Raw genomic sequence first — 19,944 nt, forward strand, 5'->3', positions numbered from 1 at the left:
TTACCTATTAACGTCATCACTAAACTTTTTAACACAGACTAATCTCATTGTAGGATTAAAGAATTAGCATGTTCAAGGATAGTGTTTCTGTCTACTTTTCTATTCCTGAAGCTACATTTTAAGATATGACTAGTACTATGTTATTAAAAAGTCACTGGAAAAAGAAAATTGTATTTTGTAAGTGTGATACAATTCACAGATGTTGCTATTTGTTTGAGGTAATGAGACCACATTTTGATGTGGTGCCATTTCTTATCAAAATAAAAGACCTTGATCAAATCATTATCTTTCAGAATGATGAATAAAATCACGAATTGTTCTTCCTGTTGTGGGCAATGTGCTTAGGCCCTTGACAACAAATAATAGATATTAGTAACTTCTGTGTGTTTGAAGTATTTAAGCTAATAAGATAGAGGGAAGAGAACTATCTAAAGCAAGAGAAACAGCATCTTCTCCCATAAACTCACTTTTTTTTTTTTTGTGGTCTTTTGAATATGTTATCTCATCTATTCTTACTTTCCAGGTAAGATTCAAGAGATACATGATTTTTCTCTAGATTTTCCAACTAGTAAGTGGTTGAATTGGGATTTAATTCTAGATCTGTTTGGTTCTAGAGCCCTATCTCCCTCTCCTTCCCCAATATTACATTGCCTTTTGTCCCTAGAAAATCTGGGAATGTAGATAGATAGGTGGTGTTTGAAATTATTTTTATGTGTTTCTTTTATCTGTGATATGATTCAGCCTCTTTTTGCCCCTCCAGGATAATACCCCTCAAGCTGAATGGCCCTCAGCAGATGAATCCACCACAAGCAGTATTTCACCACTTGATTTCAGCTCTGGTCCTCCTTCAGCCACTGGCAGGGAACTCTGGTCAGAAAGCCCTTTGGGTGATTTAGTGTCTACACCCAAATTAGCCTTTCCCTCGAAGGTGAGCCTCAGTTCTTCCCCAGAGGTTTTAGACGTTAGCAGCTTGACTCTTCATTCTGTCACCCCAGCAGTGCTTCACACTGGCTTGCCGATGGCTTCTGAAGAAAGGACTTCCGGATTTCACCCATTAGAAGATGGTAAAGAATTTTAATCACTTTTCATACTTCCTTATTGTATCAGATGAGAAGAGTTTTGAAGAGAGCAGGAGACTGGAGTCAGTTAGAAAGCATGATAACATTCATTAGGAGGACACATCTTGGGAATGTTGTGTGAGAAAGGGAACAGTCAGCTTTACTTGGTTGGAACGGAGAGTCCAAATAGGTAAATAATAAGAAATGAACTTGTGGGCTGAAGTGATTTCATCAGATAGATATTTTGAAGGTCCTATTAAAGAATGTATCACTTAATTATATTACTATTTAAGAACTGCTTTACTTACTTGAATATTTGAGTGGTAAACAAACAGCCTCAAAGAAGATTATTCCATTATCTTTTAATAGGATTAACTGGGGGCAAGTACATAGAGATTTTTCGCTGGCATTAGGCTTGAGAAGGGAAGAATCTAAACTAGAGCAGCTACAGCAGAGATTACGGAAGTCAAGCAGATGATTTAGCTGATATGGAGGAAAGGGACAATCAATGTGACTCAGGGATGGAGTATACACGTGAAAGAGGAAGATGAACAAAGATATAAATAGTGAGTCCAGGAGTTTGAACATTGGGTGAACCTGAAGGATGATGGACAATAAACAGCAAGAAACTGAGAATTCAGAGACCAACAAAATTTCCTAGGGAATTTTCTTCCTGGGTTTTTACTAGATTCAGTCTTTGTGTCAATATGGCTACCAGCATTTCTTGATTTTCATGGAATAAAAAAAAAATCGTGTTGAAGATTAATTATTTCAAAGCCTGATGTCTTGTTATCCTCAGGGAAGGGAGTTATAATCATGAATGATTGTACCACATCACAAAAATATAATCATGCCTTCTTGTTGTTTACTGGATATAGCAAAGCAAAAGTTGGCAACTGTCCTTTGTAATCTAGTGGGAAAAAACAGGTGGTTGGTTTCATTAGTAAGACTTGGAATGTATTTTGGCATCTTTGTGAATTAATTAATGGAAAACTCTATTTTTAGGATTAACTAAAGTTGAAGGATCAGAAGATTTTCTTTCTATTGATCCATTGCCTTCAAGTTCATTCACTCATTCAGTGCCACAAGAAACAATACCATCCATGGAAGACTCTGGGGTGTCTTTGACACCCTCACCATATCCAGTCTCCTCTGTCACATTAGATCTTCTTGCTAAAGAAATAACTATGCCTTTTGGCTTGGAGTCTTTGACCTCCAAAGTCAAAGGCCAATTAGAAATGAGCTCTTGGGTGCCACACATACCTATGGAAAAAGAGTTCATATTTGAGAGTGGTTTAGGTTCAGGGTCTGGGCAAAAGGTGAGTCTGATTACTTGGCCATGGAGTGAGACTTCATTAGAGAAGAGCACGGAATCATTGTCTGAGTCATGGCTTGAAGCTGAAGATTCAGAGGATTCCCTTTTGTCAACTGAGGATGTAGGTGAGAAACTAGTTATAGATGACAAAAAAGATGCCACAGATCAAAGTATTGAGCATTCAAAATATGGGTATTTTGATAGATCCACAAACTTTGCAGAGGAAGAGCCCCTTGGTGGACCTACTGTGCCCATCTTTGCAGAGATCACAACTCAATCTGCATCTCTAATTCTATCCAAGCACACATCAGAGGTACCTGACATTGATTATTACTCAGTTACCAAATCACCTCCTCTGCTGACATCTATAGCAATCTCTGCTTCTCCTGATAAACCAGATCAGGTAGAACCTGTTCTAAAGGAGGACATGGAACAAAGTACAGAGTCATCCAGCCAGGACTGGTTTGACAGCAAAACTTCAGCAGGGAAGCCAGATGTGCAACCTTTGTGGACCATATTGCCAGAATCAGATGTAGTCTGGGCAAGAACTTCTTCCCTAGGGAAATTGTCCAGAGACACACTGGCAAGTACGCCGCAGAGTACTGACAAGCTCTGGTTGAAAGCTTCTATGACACAATCTACCAGATTGCCTCCAACCACAAGCTCCACCCTGCTGGAGGATGAAGTAATTATGGGCGTACAGGATATTTCACTGGAACTGGACCAGATAGGCACAGATTACTATCAGCCTGAGCTAATCCCAGAGGAAAATGGCAAGGTTGGTAGTTATGTGGAAATGTCTGCAGATATTCACTCCACAGAGTCGGCTATTGTGGCTCAGGCCACAAAAAGCGATGACTTGATTTATACCCAAACCACAGGACCTTTGGTGGTATTCTTCAGCCTCAGAGTGACTAACATGATGTTCTCAGAAGATCTGTTTAATAAAAACTCTTTGGAGTATAAAGCGCTGGAGCAAAGGTTCTTAGAACTGGTAAGCATAAGAAGTGAGACATGGGCGTTAGTGAATAATTGTGTATGAACCACTCCTCTTTCCCTCAGCATGTAAGATCTGAGTCAAGGGGAGTGTGGTCTGCTGTGGATTTTCATTTCCTATCATCGTATGAATAGTGTAATAGCTAAGGGTTGGTAGCAAAACAATAAGACAGGTGGATACAAGAAATGGAAAACACAAATGTGGCATGAGGGTGATGTGACAATTTAGATACTGGAGATTGTATTCTGTGATTTCTGGGACTGAAACAAGTTTAAGATTTCTTTTCACATTTTATTGTGAAACCTATGTTTTGTGGATCTCACAATATAACGCCTATAATGCCTGCACTGTTGCAACCCTTAGGTAAAACAGAGAGAATAAACTCACTGGTGTCTAAAACTGTCCAGAATTTCCGTGGGTTTCCTAAATGGCATTGAAAATCTGATGACTCTCAAACAACTCACCATCCATAGTTTTCTGGGTGAACAATTTAAATAATATATATAGAATACAATTTAGAAAAGTAGAGGGGTTCATCCTTGTTTATTTGTTTATGGTAGGTATTGAAAAAAATGCAAAACCTTGTCAATAAACTGACCACTTTTCATGTCTTGTAGTTGGTTCCCTATCTCCAGTCAAATCTCACTGGGTTCCAGAATTTAGAAATCCTGAACTTCCGAAATGGTAGTATTGTGGTAAACAGCCGAATGAAGTTCGCCAAGTTTGTCCTTCCCAATGTCACCAATGCTGTATACGTGATTCTGGAAGACTTTTGCACCACTGCCTACCAAACCATGAACTTGGCTATTGACAAGTACTCCCTTGATGTGGAATCAGGTAATGATATTGAATATCGGTGATATTGAAAATTGAATACTGGTGGTTTCTTAGTGGAATCTAGTTATTATTCTTGTGTATTTTCTTCTACACTGAGTCAAGGTGAATTTAATACTTACAGGTAAAAGAGTACCATGTCAGGAAAATTTTCCACATCTTGGTAATTAGTGAAATAACTCTACCAAGGACATCAATATCATTCTCTTTTCAAATGGGTTGTTACTTGTTTCTTTTTCTTGTTTACTTTCCATTCCTTTTTCACCTGCTCTACCTGGCTCTCTTTTACTTATCCATAGGATCTGTTGTTGCTACATCTCTGTGTGGCCAAGCCAGTTGATTTGGGCTCTCTTCCTTTCTGTGTTATTTTCCTAAGTTGTTTTTATCTATTTCCATTATTGTAAGTCGAATGTAAATGTCAGTAACTCTCTACATTTTTATGTGCAGATCAGACTTACCTTCTGAGCTCCAGAATCAGTATCTTCCTATGTACTTGATGATCTCAACTTGGAGATGTCCTGTGCATATCAAGCTTAAGATGTCTAAGAGCGACCTCTTGTTTTCCGTATCTCCCTAGCTTCCAACTAAACCCACGTAAAGCCTTTGCACGTACTGTCTTCTTTGCCTGAAACTCTTTTTCCTCCTGGCTGACTTTCGCTTATCCTTCATGCCTCAATTCAAATGTCTCTTCCTCAAGACGTTCACTGACTCATCCATAGTCAAGATTGGTTCTTTTCCCTCTGTAATGTTTATAACTATTAGGATAATGCTAATTTATGCACGTAGTTGCTTCATAGCTATTTCCCCCAGTTGCACTGTCCACAAGGACTGAGACTGTGTCTGTTTTTATTAACCACTTTGTAGCCAAAACCTAGCGTAGTGTCTTGCATACAGAAGGCACTCAGAAATACTGTGACTGAATGAAACAAACTGTTGTTTTTATTTGGAAGACTTGGATGCAGAGAATACTGTTGGATACTCAGACTGTTCTTTTTTACCTTCTACATACCAGAAGACAGTGGTTTTGAATAGGAGTAAGGTAGAATGTCTGGATTTGTATTTCTCCAGTGCCTTTTACTCTCAAACTGGTTTGGAAGACAGCCCTATTCTTTAACTGGGAAAGAAGCAAACATTCTTTCCTTTGAAATCCTTGAAGGACCATTATTCGTTGAAAGTGAAGAAAATGATTTAGCTAATCCCCCAACATCCAGATCTCTTGCCACTTGAGTTCTTTAAGGATGTTTGCGTATTCTTTGCCATGTGGTGCAGCGGAAGAAGGAATTAATTATAATTTAGAAGACCTGGTTTCATGCCTCTGCTCTGCCATTTATCATTTGTGTGATCCTGGATGAGCTGTTTTATCTCTGAGCCTTACTCCCTCATATATTAAATGGGAATAGAATGACCTGGCATATGTATTTCATGGGGCTGTTCTAAGGATTAAACAAATAACGTATATAAAAGCATTTGACTAGCCATGGAAATGCAAGCAGTGAAGATTTATAAAACTTTTGCAAAAGTCAGTCCACTTCTTTTTAAAGGGAATTACGTGAATAAATGTGTTTACCTCAATTTCGCATGTAACTCACATGTCAGCTGGATGCCAAGTCATCCAGGTTTATAGGATCAATTTTTTCCTTAACATTCAAGTGAACTGGCATTTGTCTCTCCCATTTGCAGTGTAAAACCTAGATCCATGGCCCTCTGACCCCTAGTATCTGTAGGAATTATCAGGGAACTTAACTATCTCTTAATCATCTCCAGCTCTGAGCTCCTGCAGCTGAATTTCCAATCTCGCATTTGTCCTCACCCTTGTAATTGTTCTTTATGTTAATCCTACACAGGTCACAGTCCCATTTTTTATTTTCCCAAAGCACCTCTAGTACAGGGCAGTTGATTCTATCAGACATTTGCTGGTAATATGAGCATGATGGAGGAGTTTTTATTATAGAACAGCAGATGGCTTTAAAATGGTACTGTTAGGGGGTAAATATCCAAAAATTTTTCAGCCACCCTTTCAAAAGTGTTTGTTTAATGGCCAACTTTTTCTCCAGGAGAAAGCTAGCGACCATGCTACTCTGGCTATTCTGGCTGTCTCTCCAGACCCTCTTCCTATTTCCTCCGCTCTCATTTTCCCGGGCCCATCACTCCCTCTCTTAGCCTGCCCCTGGAAAACCAGAACGTAATTCATTCTATAGGTTAGATCCCTGTCTCCTATCCCAAGCTTAACGCCAAGTCTACCTTTGTTTTCCTATAAAGTCATGAAGGTACTCTTCCAAACAGAGGACTCTCTGTTCTGGGCCTCCACCTTTAACCTGCACAAAGGACTGGAAAGAGACTTTAAAACAACAGTCTTTTATTTACATGATTAAAATATTGGCCTTGGTCTCTTCTTTGGTCTGGAAGCAAAAGGGAGTAGCATTTATCTTTTTTTGCCTATTATAGATTCTATTTCCCTTTCCCCAGACACTCACCCACACCCACAGAATGATCACAAAGTTTTAGAATTTTTAAATAGAATTTTCCTACTACATGTATATTTTTAGTTAAAAGTCTTCAGAATAAAATATTATTTTATCTCAAGATTGGCTAAAGATAAGATTGACTTGGCTCTTGCCTAATTTGTTTCCACATGTAGTGTCTCAGAAATTCTTTAACGTCCATCAACAAAGGGGGACCATGCAAGACCATCCTTCCCACCCCCTATATACATTTCTATCCTTCACTGCTAGGCCAGGATTGGATTGTTTTCTGATTACAGAGTCACAAAATGAATATGAGGATCAAGATAAAAAGACTTAGGAAATACACAGTGGAATCCTGCTGTGTAGTTCTTCTGTAGAACTGCCATCTGTCAGCACATCTGTATGCTCTTCTTATACAAGCATCTTATTATTGGTCCCTTGTATTAGTTTGCTAGGGTTGCCATAACAAAGGACCACAAACTGGGTGGTTTATAACAACAGAAATTTATTCTCACATTGTTTTGGAGGCCAGGAATCCAAATCAAGGTGTTGGCAGGGTCATGCTCCCTGGAAAATCTCAAGAATCCTTCCTTGCCTTGTCCTAGCTTCTGGAGTTCGCCAGTAATCCTTGACATTCCTTTGCTTATAGATGCATCACTGTGGTCTCTGCTTCTGTCTTTATGTGGTCTTCTTTCCTATGTGTCTATGCCTCTGTATCCGAATTTCCCTCTTCTCATAAGGACATCAAATATTGGACTATGGGCCCAACCTAATCCAGTATGACCTCGACTTGATTACATTTACAAAGATCCTATTTCCAAATAAGATCATGTTCTGAGGTTCCGGTTGGACATGAATTTTGGGAAGACACTATTCACCCCAGGACACCCCCCATTCCTGCACAGGGCCAAGAAAGACCTGCTGTAGAGATCCTCTAAACTCTGAGGCTACAGATTTTGCAAAATGTCTTTACTCTCCAGAGTGGCAAGGAAATCACTGATTCTGAAAGCAGGATTAATTTATCTGGACACTGAGGGGCTATGCTCCTTGTTTTTTAACCTCCTCTTAGTCTTCTAAATAAACCTTATGCTCTTCCATATAAATGAGTTTATGGGTCATTTACACTTATTTCCTCTGTGGTATTTATTTCGCCATTTGCCTGTTTGTAGTTCACAGTTTGCCATTCACCAGTGGAGAACTAACAGTGGAACCATGGTAGGACGGAAGACCTATCCATGGTCAATGTCTTACATCATTTTTGACTAGTTTTTGTCCCAATTAATTTTTTTCTTTTTAAGCCTTTGATTTTTTAATTCTTATTTTTATTGAAGTGTAGTCGACTTACAATGTTAGTTTCATGTGTATAGCAAACGCGATTCAGTTATGTCCATATATATATTATTCTTTTCCATTACAGCTTATTATAAGAAATTGAATATAGTTCCCTGTGCTATGTCATTTTCTCTCATCCTATCAATGAAAATTGATATTACTGAGTCCAAAATATTGCTGAGAATAGCCTGAGGAGGTACAGGGCTGATTTATTTTTCTAACATTGGCTTTCACAAATCTTGAGAGTTCTTAGGCTGCTCTTACTGGGCTATATCCATCCCCGAAGCTTCCACCAGTTCTCTGGATTCTGTCGCCCCATTTCATGTTCCCCATGGCGGGTAGGGCATGCAGCATCATGTGCAGAGTGGAGGAGGACTATAGAAGGAAAGGGTTGGTAGAAATGAATGGTACATGAAAACTGTTTAATTTAGATCTACAATTACGTGGATTTTAAAGCTTCTACATGTTCCCTACATAAAACAGGTAGAGGCTCACCTAGGACACTGGGTTTTATGATTTGCCTCTAGGTTTCAGAGAAATTTGATAAAAGCTCATCAATGAAGGATGAGTCAGAAATTTTATTGTGGTATGGGTAGTGATGTATTTCAATGATTCATGAAGGGGGTTGTCCCATGGTACTTTGGATGGGAGAGCCTTCGTAGAGGGGCTTCATGTACCCCAGTTTTTGTATTTTGCTTTTTGTTGTATCATTCTCCTGTTCGTTTGTTGTTTTAGGTGATCAAGCCAACCCTTGCAAGTTTCAAGCCTGCAATGAATTTTCCGAGTGTTTGGTCAACCCCTGGAGTGGAGAAGCAGAGTGCAGATGCTACCCTGGGTACCTGAGTGTGGAAGAACTGCCCTGTCAGAGTCTCTGTGATCTACAGCCTAACTTCTGCTTGAATGATGGGAAGTGTGACATTATGCCTGGACATGGGGCCATTTGTAGGTATGTTGTAGTTAAAGGTTTTGGCTTTACAAGGTTATAGATACTTCCTGTGAAGAAAAGGGGTCTGCACCTGTGATATTAGGATAATCACAATATTTATTATAGAGGTTATATCTAGATAATACATGTGTGCCATCTAGTTCTCGTGTGAAGACTGAGTCAATTAATAGACCCGAACTATACCCAGTTCAATAGGTTATTTTATCTTATGCTTTTAGGGAGCTGTAAGAAGAACATTGTCTAGTGGCCTATAGGGAGGATGGAGAGCAGTCGGAGGTCTTATGTTTGCTAGTGGTGATGATAAGGCAGTTGGTGCTCGACTTAGCTTCAAGCATATCAGCACTTTACACTGTGTCTGAAACGGAATTTTATTGTTCTTTTGGGGTGATGTTCTTAATGGATTTGGGCTGTTCTTAGTCCTACTGAGTATTCAAAAATAAAGAAAAGCAAGTATTTAAAGTTGTGGCAAGTTTATTTTATGTATCTAAGATCCACTTTTTAATGATAGAACCAAAGAAAATGCAGCAGGCAGATGACCAGATTTAGGTAGCCTTCCCTGCCTACTCCCCTTAAACAGAGCAGAGCAAATCAACCTCCCAACCACACCCAAAGTCACATGCTGGAAAGGGAGAGAATGCTGAGAATAAGCAGGGGAAACATAAATGAGAGGACAATTTGTGAATGTCAAAAAGGGCAAGCATTCGCACTGATGCCCAAAATAGAGGAAATAGGTGGAAATGATTCAGACTTTTCTACATGTAAAGGTATAAAGTTTAGCTAGAAAACTACTGGGAAAAATAGTCTCTCAATTTCCAAAGAAATTAAGATTATTTTGAAAAGCAGTGATTGCTGCTCTGGGACTTGAAGATGTTTTTGCACCGTTCTGTGGCCGTGGGGTCTGGGGGATCTCTGCCATGCAGTGAAAAGGACATGAGGAGTCTGGAGACGTGGCTTCCAGAGCAGCTCTGTGGCTAACTAATTGTATGACCTAACACCAGTCATTTTCCTTCCTGGGCCTGTTTTTCATTATCTATAAATAAGGAAGTACTTTCTTTAAGTCTAGTCAGTCTTTTATTCAGACTTTACAGGTAGTCACTGAGGACCTCCTGGGTGGATATCAGGCACTATACACAGCTTTAAATCTTATCATTTAACCTGTATACTCACATTTTTACTGAGGCTTCATGTGGTGTGCATTTATTTTTCTCTCTTTCCCTAGTCCCACTGAAGATTCTGCTGTTTTTTAAATTAATTAATAATTAATTTTATTGAAGTATAGTCAGTTTAGAATGTGTCAATTTCTGGTGTGCAGCATAATGTTTCAGTCATACATATTCATATATTCATTTTAATATTCTTTTTCATTATAGGTTACTACAAGATATTGAATATAATTCCCTGTGCTATACAGAAGAAATTTGTTTTTTTTTTTTAACATCTATTTTATATATAGTAGTTAGTATCTGCAAATCTCAAACTCCCAATTTATCCCTTCCTACCCCCTTCTCCCCGGTAACCATAAGTTTGTTTTCTGTGTCTGTGGGTCTGTTTCCGCTTTATAGATAAATTCACTAGTGTCTTCTTTCTGCTATTAATTGTTACTGTCAGCAGAGTGCTTGTGGTTGGGACTTGGTCACCTGTCATTCCAGGTGCCGGGTGGGTGAGAACTGGTGGTACCGCGGGGAGCACTGTGAAGAGTTTGTGTCCGAGCCCCTGGTGATAGGCATCACCATCGCCTCCATGGCTGGACTGCTCCTCCTTTCTTCTGTGGTCATCTTCTTCATCATCAGGACTCTTCAAGCTCAATATGCTAGGAGAGACAGGGAAGGGCCCTTCAGGTAACTAAGGAGAATGTTCCTTCTGTTCATTCATTTTGTGCTTACTTTGTGCCAAATACTGGACAAGGATCTGGGTGGAGGGGAGAGAGCATATAGTTGAGTAAAAACATGGTCCCTGTCCTCAGAGGGTGTCAAACTGGAAGCAAACATAAGTGACAGCATGGATAAGATGCTAAGATGCCTAGGTAAGGGGTGAATTTTTTTTTGTCTAGGGGAGGGTGTCTTAGAAGTTTTAATGATGGTTGTGATATTTAGCTGGACAGAAGAGTAGATGTTTGCTGCAGCGGGTGGGTGGGAAACTTTCTAGCTAGTTGAATGAGCATGAGCACCATCAGGAAGGCATGCAGGAATCTCCCTGCACACATTGAGTGGGGCCAGAATGCCTGTTTCATGGTGGGGGAGGGGTTGGGAGGGTGACAGGGTTGAAGTGAAGACCAAATCTGTTAGTATGTTCCCGTTGGCTCATTCCAGTGGTAATGAGACAGATTTTAAATCTAGGTAAGAACTTGGCAAGAAGTAGAATCTGGTTCTCTTTTTAGTTAAGTGTAGCTTCACTAAGCTTGTTCTTGCTACACTAGCAATGCAAGGACCTTTGGGGTTGTGTTGTGATGACAATCCCTGGTTGTACTTCACTTCTGTGATTCTAGAGTCCAAGAGTGCTTCTGCTGCAGGTCTGGGTGACCTTCCCTTACCCTCCGGCTTGGCTAAGGAGGCACCTCTCCTAGGTTCCTTGGAACACCCAGGACATAATTCTATTATTATACTTTTTGTTGAGTCTTACTTTGCATTTGACTGTAATCTTATGCTGGAGAGGGATTCCAACAAATTCTTTGTATCATTTGCATCTAGAACAGTCCTAGGCACATAATCAAAGCTCAGTAAATATTTGTAGACCTGAATTGAACTTAGTTGAAGCACATTCCCCCTGTATTTATATTTCTATTAGAATTTTTGTGTGGTTACACGTTGATTTTTTTATTTGTCTCCTCTGGGAATGATGGAGCTATATTCATTTAAGGACCTACTAAATATTGCCAGGCCTGTTTTTCCATCAGTATTTATTGAGTATTAGGTACTGGGGGGCAAATAAAGATGAATGAGACATGGAATAATTCCCCAGGACACTTGCCATGTAGTTGAGGAGACAATAATGATAACACCTGATAAATAATTTTTGAGCTTGATCTGGATATTTTTCACGGACCCTTCCCCCACCCCCCTTTCCCACCCCATTTGTATCCAGAAATCTTGCTCCAAGTAAGTAGTCTTCCAAGTAGCTGAGCATCCAAAGAAGATGCTCGTCAATCACACTTTTCTTCTTGTGGCTCCAGCAGGCAGCCTGACAGCCTCTCATCCGTGGAAAGTGGCGTGAAGCACAACCCTGTGTTTGAAAGTCACGAGGCTGCACTCGAGCAGTACGAGGGACCCTACCCTCTGCGTCCCTTCTACAGCTCTGCAGGCAGAGAGATGATTGGTGGTCTGAGCAGGGAAGAAATCAGACAAATGTATGAGAGCAGTGAGCTTTCCAGGGAGGTAGGAAACTTGGATTTTCTGTTACTGCTCTGCTGCTGTGTATGTCGTGTGTGTGTGTGTTCATGCACATACATGGGCTTCAAGAAAGGCTGAAAATTACTTTGTGATTAGTTTTTTACCTTATGGCATCTCCCAGGCGATGTGGTATGTAGCAAGTATATAATTCTGAGCTCTACCTTATTCCCCACCTGCTGGTTCCTTTTATCCTTATTAGCAAGCCCCTCCTCCTCCCTTTCCTCCTTAGAAACCCTTACCTGTGTTACTGTTACTCAGAGCAGTTCAGGTAGTGGCCACACCCTCTATTTTTCTGAAATGGCCACTGTTTTTCTATTGCTCTCCCCTGGATAGCCTCAAAGGCCACCATTACTTACAAAAATTAGAACTCTTTTTAAAAAGGCCATTGAAGTTTTTCTTCTGCAAAGCCTCTTTTCCTCTTCTTTCTTTTTTTTAAAGGAAATTGAAGAAAGAATGAGAATTTTGGAACTGTATGCCAGGGATCCTGAGTTTGCAGCTTTTGTGAGAGAACATCAAATGTAAGTGTTTGAAACAGCGCCCTCACCCAGATTCTGAGGGGGCTTCCCTTAGAGTAGTGCCTCAGGCGTGAACACGTAACTCCTGTCCACGTGACACGGGTTTCTGTCATAACCAGTGTTTGCTGGGTTCTTTACAGTTCATACACTTCCTCACAGGTTACCTCATTTATTCCTCCCCACACCTTTGGAAGGTGAATGTTTCTTTTTTATGTTTTATGAATGAGGAAAGGAACCCTCAAAGCGATGGAAGGACCTACATAAGATCATGATGACAGCAAATGCCAGAGAAGATCGAAAACTAAGACACTCTGTGCTCTGGCCTAGGGCTTCCTGGGCTCTGTCCTATTTTCTCTTTTTTTGAGGGGGGAGGGGAGGTAATTAGGTTTATTTAATTATTTAATTATTATTATTATTTAGTGGAAGTACTGGGGATTGAACCCAGGATCTCGTGCATGCTAAGCACGCCCTCTACCACTGAGCTATACCTCCCCCCTGTCATATTCTCTCTGATTTCTGTAGGTGTCACCCATCTGAGTAGCCATAAATCGTCACATATTTTAACATATCCTTCCTTTTCCATCTTTGTGGATACTTTTAAGTATACTTTGAATGACACACATCTCATTACAGTGTATCTCTTCCTCAGTCAAATTCATCTTCCTTTTCATTTTTTTTCTGTTGCTTTTTTCAGCATGCATTTTGGGCAAGTGTCTGTAGTTTTTTTTCCTTTGTTCCTCAGAATCCATAACCAGGTATACATTATAAAAATAAACTATCTTGTAAAGAGACCATTCATGGATGTTAATTGAGTGTAGTGGGTGGGGTTATAATTTGGCTTTGATATTTTGTCTCTCAGCTGCCTTCACAAAGGTCCTTCCTTACTGACGGGTCTCACCCAGCACAGATATCAGCACCTGGCTTTTAGAAGAGAAAAACCAGAGCAATTCAAGCCTACTTACAGAAGAAATGGATAAAGGGTCAGGATAACCCATGTGGTTCTGATTGGAGCCTCTGCTCCTTTGCTCCAAATCCCTTTTGTCTGATAGGCAGCCCCTCACCCATGGTTCCTCTGATAGGAAGGGACGAATTGACACCTAGGGAAACTAAGGAAGGTACTTTTCTAAGTCTGTGTGCGTGGTGGAGACTCCTTTGAAAAAAATCTCTAAGCATCTGATTTGGTCCAGGGAAGGTGCTGCCAACCTTGTTGAATGCTTTCAGAGCAGTATTACTGGGATCCTGCCTTTTAGACCAGGATACCCACTCATCCCTCTATCTCTAGTCCACAGGTGGCCTGTGGCTCCACTTCAGTGGTATCCAATAGAAAAAACGTGACTGATGGTTTTATCTTTTCTACGACCCTGTATAAGCCCTTCAGAGCCATCTGCATTCCCTGACTTAAAAATGCATCTCATCTAGATTAAGAAATACAAAGAGAGGATCCAGAAAAGCCTAATTAGGAACAGATTGACCCCATGCTTCAGTTTCCTCGGGTAAACTATCTAGCATTAAAATATTCCCCCAAAAATCCATATAAAAAAGAAGATTTAAGCAAGAAGACCCAGTGAAACAAAAGAATGTTCACATAGACACTAAAACTTTAAGGGAGTTGTTCATAAAGGGAAGATGGCATTGAAAAAAATGTTAGGTACAGAATCCATAAATTTTCAGTTTGCACTTAGTCTCAGAGTTTTTAATCTACCAATAGCCTGAGAAAATATTAATGAACTTTAGGATTCAGTAAAAGCATTACATGGTCTTGGTAGAGTGGATTCTTTTTTTTTTTTTTTAACTTATCAAAGCACAGGATAGCTTTCCTGCAAAGAAAGAAAATAGAAAATATTGGTGATTTTTAGGAACACAGCATGGCTATATATTACACCAAAAATACATTTCAATACATTCTGGCTTTTTTCAATTAATTGCTATTTCTTTCTTTCTTTCTTCTTCTTTTTTTAATGGCAGGGAAGAGCTTTAACCAAAAGTCCTATTTTGCAACGGATAGAAGCCTAGAGAAGATGGAATCACTCTTTACCTGTGTCATGTAATTAGCCTGGATTCCGAACTCTGTTGGAAGAAGAGTTTTCTATTAAAAAAAGTTAAACTGGGGGCACAATTTATTTTTCTAGTTTAAAATTTCAGAATGCAGTAAGAGATGTGACAAGTTTTAAGCCTACAAAGACCAGAAGTTGTATTTAAAGGAATTCAAAACTGTATGAATTCTAGAAAGGATTCTGTAAGGAAAAAGCCAGGCCTGGGAGTTGGGTTGCATTTGCTGTCTGCTTCTGAGCCTCTGAGGGTGTCTCTTAGTAACTAATGATGCCTCGGGCTTCCCCGCAGGAAGGTCAGGTGAGACTATTACGGAGGAAGGTAGGCTTAGTAACTGAGTCTGTAGTAGCAAGTTTGCTATTGTCAGGTGGAATGAGACGACTTTGAAGTAATTTTAATATAGTTTATGGCCAAACATTCATCTAACTAAATACTAAGGTTTTGAGGGGAATCAAACTGCTAAAGAAAAAGCAACCTTTTTGCTGCAGTATAGATTTAGACCTGTACATTGTGCTCCTACCAGAATTTTAAATTTCCTGAGCCTGTTAATCAAGACCACATTATTATGTTAATTATGTTAATATCCTGTTTTTTTCCCCCTGCTATCAAGGACAATACATATCATAAAGGTTACAGGCTTTTTGTTAGAGTAAAGATGAATTGAACCACATGGACAGGGAAGGAGTGGGTATCGGGTCAAGACCACAGCGCTGAGAATATACTTTGCTGATTGATGCGTGGACTGAGTCAGAACCAGTGGGTTCCCTGACTCTGTTTCTGAAACCTAAAGGTGTCCTGGGCAAATCTGGGATCTTCTGTAGTTTCTCGTGTATTAATTTCAAAAGCAGCACTTGACTTCCCCGTGTGGTGTAGGTTAGTTTGTTTGCATTGCTTCTTTGTGTAATAACTGTGTCTCAGTTCATTCCTGCTTACATGAAACACAGCAGGACTTTTATTGCAATTAAAATTTTTAAAAAAGTTTTATAGGTAGGAAAAGTCCACATCTTATATAAATTTTAACTGAAAAAGTAGAAATTTTCCTCTTTCCTAATACTTTTTGAATGGTAGCTTTGGAGCGGGCAGGGAGAGGGTCCAGTAATTATCACTATCCGTCTTGTTGTGTACGCAGATAGGTTATTGTTGATACAGGTGTTTTATGTTAGATATCTTCATGTTAGTCAAAAACAGTCTTAAACATTTTGATTTCTTTGTGACCAGATGTAACTGACCAGGGGTAGGTTGGCCATAAGATAAAATACCTGGTTCACTTTTTTTTCCCCTCAACTTGATGACTGCCAATTTCACTCAGTATGAAGACACCAGAAACTAAATCTCTGGGGTGAGTACATGCCACAGTAAAGCTACTGAAAGCCTTGAAGATATCCAGATATTTTGCAACGTATGTATGGGTAACAGGTCTTGTGAGTGTGTGTTTTTGTAGGTAGGTAATTCCCTTATCTCAGTAATTTCTTTCATTCCCTCCCCTAATAATGGATTCTCTATAAGTTCAGCATAGATACAAGCCACTGCTGGGACATTTTCTACTGGGTGAATTTGAAAGGGAATTGATAATTATCTTTAAAGCATTTTAAATGTTAATGACATTTGTCACTACTTAATGTTTAATTTAATATTTCTAAAACTTTCTAAGATTTCTGTTGAAGATTCTAAACTTTTTCCCCTAAACCTACTCGTGTTAGGTGAAAAAAAGTTGTTTTTTTTTTAATCATAAATTAACCCTAGAAGGCAACATTTTGAACGTCTGCTTGCTGGGGGAGTTCAGATGGAGGTGAAGTGGGTGAAGCGCAGGTCACCACGTGGAACACTTAGGAGAAGCACAAACTCAGCTGAAGGAGGATTGTTTTCCAAGCAGTGAAGTGGGAGTTTGAGAATTCTGACTCGTCTCTGTCTCTGATTTCCATTTGTATGAACTTTTCATGCAAGAGCTAATCGTGGGTCTCCATGAATGTCTGTTCCACATCGTTGAAAAGGAGGGGATTCCTAAACTCTCAAGGAGAGAACTGAGGGCCTCAGTTCAGGAATAAAGACTTTGGCCCTTGCTTTGTTATAACTGAACCACAGTGGGAAACATCAGAGAATGAAGTTTCCACGATGAGGATCCACTGATGGGCACATCTAAAGAGCTAAAAGAGCTATCCGTCTGACAGGACAAACTACCCTGAAAGAGCTTCTTTTCAAAGGAGCTTTTCCCAAGGTAATTTAATGGCATATAGTCATTTGAAAGTATTAAGCTAAGCTCTCATTTGGGCTGTGTGATTGAGGAATGAAATGTTCTGATTATTAGGATGTTCTTATTAATCTAGCAGTATAATATTCAATACAACTATCACCTTATTTAAAAATAATTAAACGCAGTTAACAGTAAAAGTGCATGATAAAGAACTCAAACTTTTTTGGGGTGATTTGTAAGGTGCTTTGGAGTCTTGTAGATATAGCCTTTATAACTGAATGTCCCTACATGATTCTTATTTTCATGGGTTCTGGATAAAAGGGAGTTTATTTGATAAGTAGGACTCCATTTGCACCATAGCAGTGTTTTAAGGGTATTTGTTCATATTTATGTGCTCCAAAGTCCCATTTCCTTTATGTAATAAAACAAGTGCAGGTTTTACCTGATTTTATTCCCACCGCTTTGTTTTTTTCTTCTGTAGTATCTGTTCATGGGTTGGCTGCTCCCCTCCCCAACCCTTTCTGTTTTTTAACACATGGTAAAAGTGTAACGGAGTCAAACAACCCTGACTTAATATTACTTCTGAAAAAAGATGAAAATTGGAGAAATATTCTTTATAGGCTCTAAAACCATTTTGGCTCAGATATGATACCTGATGTAGTTACTCATTTTCATGCGTGTTTCGTAAGTTTGCCTTCTTCCATCTCATGACTTTTTGGCACCTAGTATCTCTGTGTCATTTCCATGTTTTCAATAAAGGATACTTTGACGTCGATCAGCCTGTGAATTGAATTTTCACTTTCAAATGGGAAAACAAGTTAACATATCTAGTCCATAAAGAAACAACTGATTTAGGAATAACTTATCTTTATTAAATTGAGATATTTTAGCCAAGAAAAATATGGGTCATTTTTTTTTTCCCCGAAAACGTTTCTAACAATTCCCAGTAGAGATGGGTGGGGCCAGTCTTTCTTATTGACCATCCAGCTGCAGTGAGTCATGGATCCTAGCTCATTCTACTCCCGAGGGTGCAATGAATGCAGAAAAATGGTGTGAAGGTCATAGTCCTCAAATCAATTGCATTGTGTTCCACAGACAATCCTGGCTCAAGGTGGAATGTGGGAGGGTACTAGAAAGTAATTGGTGATGTAAAGAATCTGCCTAGAAATTTGCTTGAGTCATGCATTTTATAGAACCTTACACTATGCCTATGGGTTAACAAGACACACTTGTTAAAATCACTCCCCTCAGTAATAAGACACAGGTTAAAACACTCCCCTCAGCCACACAATTTATAGCTACAGCCTATTTTAAATGATTCCTTATCCTGTCTTTTTCTTCACTTATATTTAATTGCTTGTTTAGTGATTAAGGGCATAAGTAGGAAAAATGTAACCATGATATCAGAGAATAAAGATATAATTATGTATTCAGACTATGTAATGATTCTGAAGTGATCATATACATACTATATGTTCAGTATGGAGTATGGGTATTGAAGGATTTTTCTTTTTCATCTTGTTTATAATGACATTGTACATAAAGCATGGGTCAGATAAATTCAGGTTACTGCACTGTTTTCTTGAAATTTTCTTAAGACTAGCTAATTAGAAATAAAAAGTTTTGTCTTTATGTATATAAAAGGGTCTTTTCCTCATGCATATAATTGTGCCATCCATTTTCATCATGAATAAACTTCTCTTTCAAGAACCTCCCTACATTTTTTTTTATCAATTAGAAAAAAACACTGTAGATCATAGGAGTAGTTCTGTGTAATTACCACTAAAAGATACACACAGTGTGAGCCTGGTGTGGGAATGATAATCATTCTTTGATTAATCTCTGTAGTGAGGATCTCAGAGAATTGAAGACAAATCCAGAGCCCATTTGTTGCCGCAAATTTTGTGGACAGTTAATGATGCTGAGTTATTACTTTGCCTCTCATGAACTTTATTCTTTCAAAGTCTTAGAAACTTTCATTCCCCCCTGCCATCTGCTTAAGGCAGGGATGGAAGGAAAACTGATAGAGCTGATTAAAGGAAGATTAGGAGTGGGTAGCTGGTATCAGCTGTCAAGAGAAGGGATTGGTGACCTGTCTAAAAGAGAACAAGAAGGCACATCCATGGTGTAACAGTAGTCTAAAGAAATTTTGCATAGGAAGGCGAGCAACCACTCACCTAAACATCGGCACAGAAACCTCAATTTTCAGTTTTTTCCTTCCTATATTTGCATGATGTCTTGCTAGCAGGAGGGCTTGAGAAAGTCCTAAATCAGTCTTAGGAAAGAGGAGGGTGGTCCTGATTTGATTCCAAAGACTGTATTATAAAAACATGAAGTGGGAGAAATGTGTCTAATAAATACCTGTTGATTGCTTAGTGACCTAGATTTAGAAGAAACAGTGAATAATAATCCTGTTTTTAAAAAATTGTATTAATTTTTTTGTTGATGTATAGTCAGTTACAATTTCTAGTGTATACTTTCTTTTTCATTAAAGGTTATTATAAGATATTGAATATAGTTCCCTGCTATACAGAGAAATTTGTTTTTTAATCTGTTGTTATATATAGTGGTTAAAATTTACAAATCTCGAACTCCCAAATTTATCCCTTCCCACCCCCTTTCCCCTGGTAACCATAAGATTGTTTACTATGTCTGTGAGACTGTTTCTGTTTTGTAGATGAGTTCATTAGTGTCCTCTTTTTTCTTTTTTTTTTTCTTTTGTTTTTTTTTTTTAGATTCCACATATGCATGATATCATATGGTATTTTTTTTCTCTTTCTGGCTTACTTCATTTAGAATGACAATCTCCAGGTCCACCCATGTTGCTGCAAATGGCATTATTTTATTGTTTTTTTA

The 19,944-nt window shown here is 39.0% G+C and overlaps 1 protein-coding gene across 1 annotated transcript in view; it reads left to right on the plus strand.

Annotated features, from left to right (window-relative positions):
- The window catches only part of IMPG2 (interphotoreceptor matrix proteoglycan 2), a 64,832-nt gene extending 46,310 nt beyond the window's left edge, over nt 1-18,522 (plus strand). The window contains exons 12-19 of the mRNA XM_031456565.2: nt 761-1,064; nt 2,064-3,367; nt 3,988-4,207; nt 8,737-8,947; nt 10,597-10,785; nt 12,117-12,318; nt 12,772-12,851; nt 14,814-18,522. Of these exons, the coding sequence (XP_031312425.1) occupies nt 761-1,064; nt 2,064-3,367; nt 3,988-4,207; nt 8,737-8,947; nt 10,597-10,785; nt 12,117-12,318; nt 12,772-12,851; nt 14,814-14,826 (2,523 nt within the window). The 3' untranslated portion in view covers nt 14,827-18,522. The remainder of the gene's footprint in view (nt 1-760; nt 1,065-2,063; nt 3,368-3,987; nt 4,208-8,736; nt 8,948-10,596; nt 10,786-12,116; nt 12,319-12,771; nt 12,852-14,813) is intronic.
- The last annotated feature ends 1,422 nt before the right edge of the window (nt 18,523-19,944 follow it).

Source organism: Camelus dromedarius, chromosome 2 (assembly GCF_036321535.1).
Source record: "Camelus dromedarius isolate mCamDro1 chromosome 2, mCamDro1.pat, whole genome shotgun sequence".
Classification (NCBI taxonomy): domain Eukaryota; kingdom Metazoa; phylum Chordata; class Mammalia; order Artiodactyla; family Camelidae; genus Camelus; species Camelus dromedarius.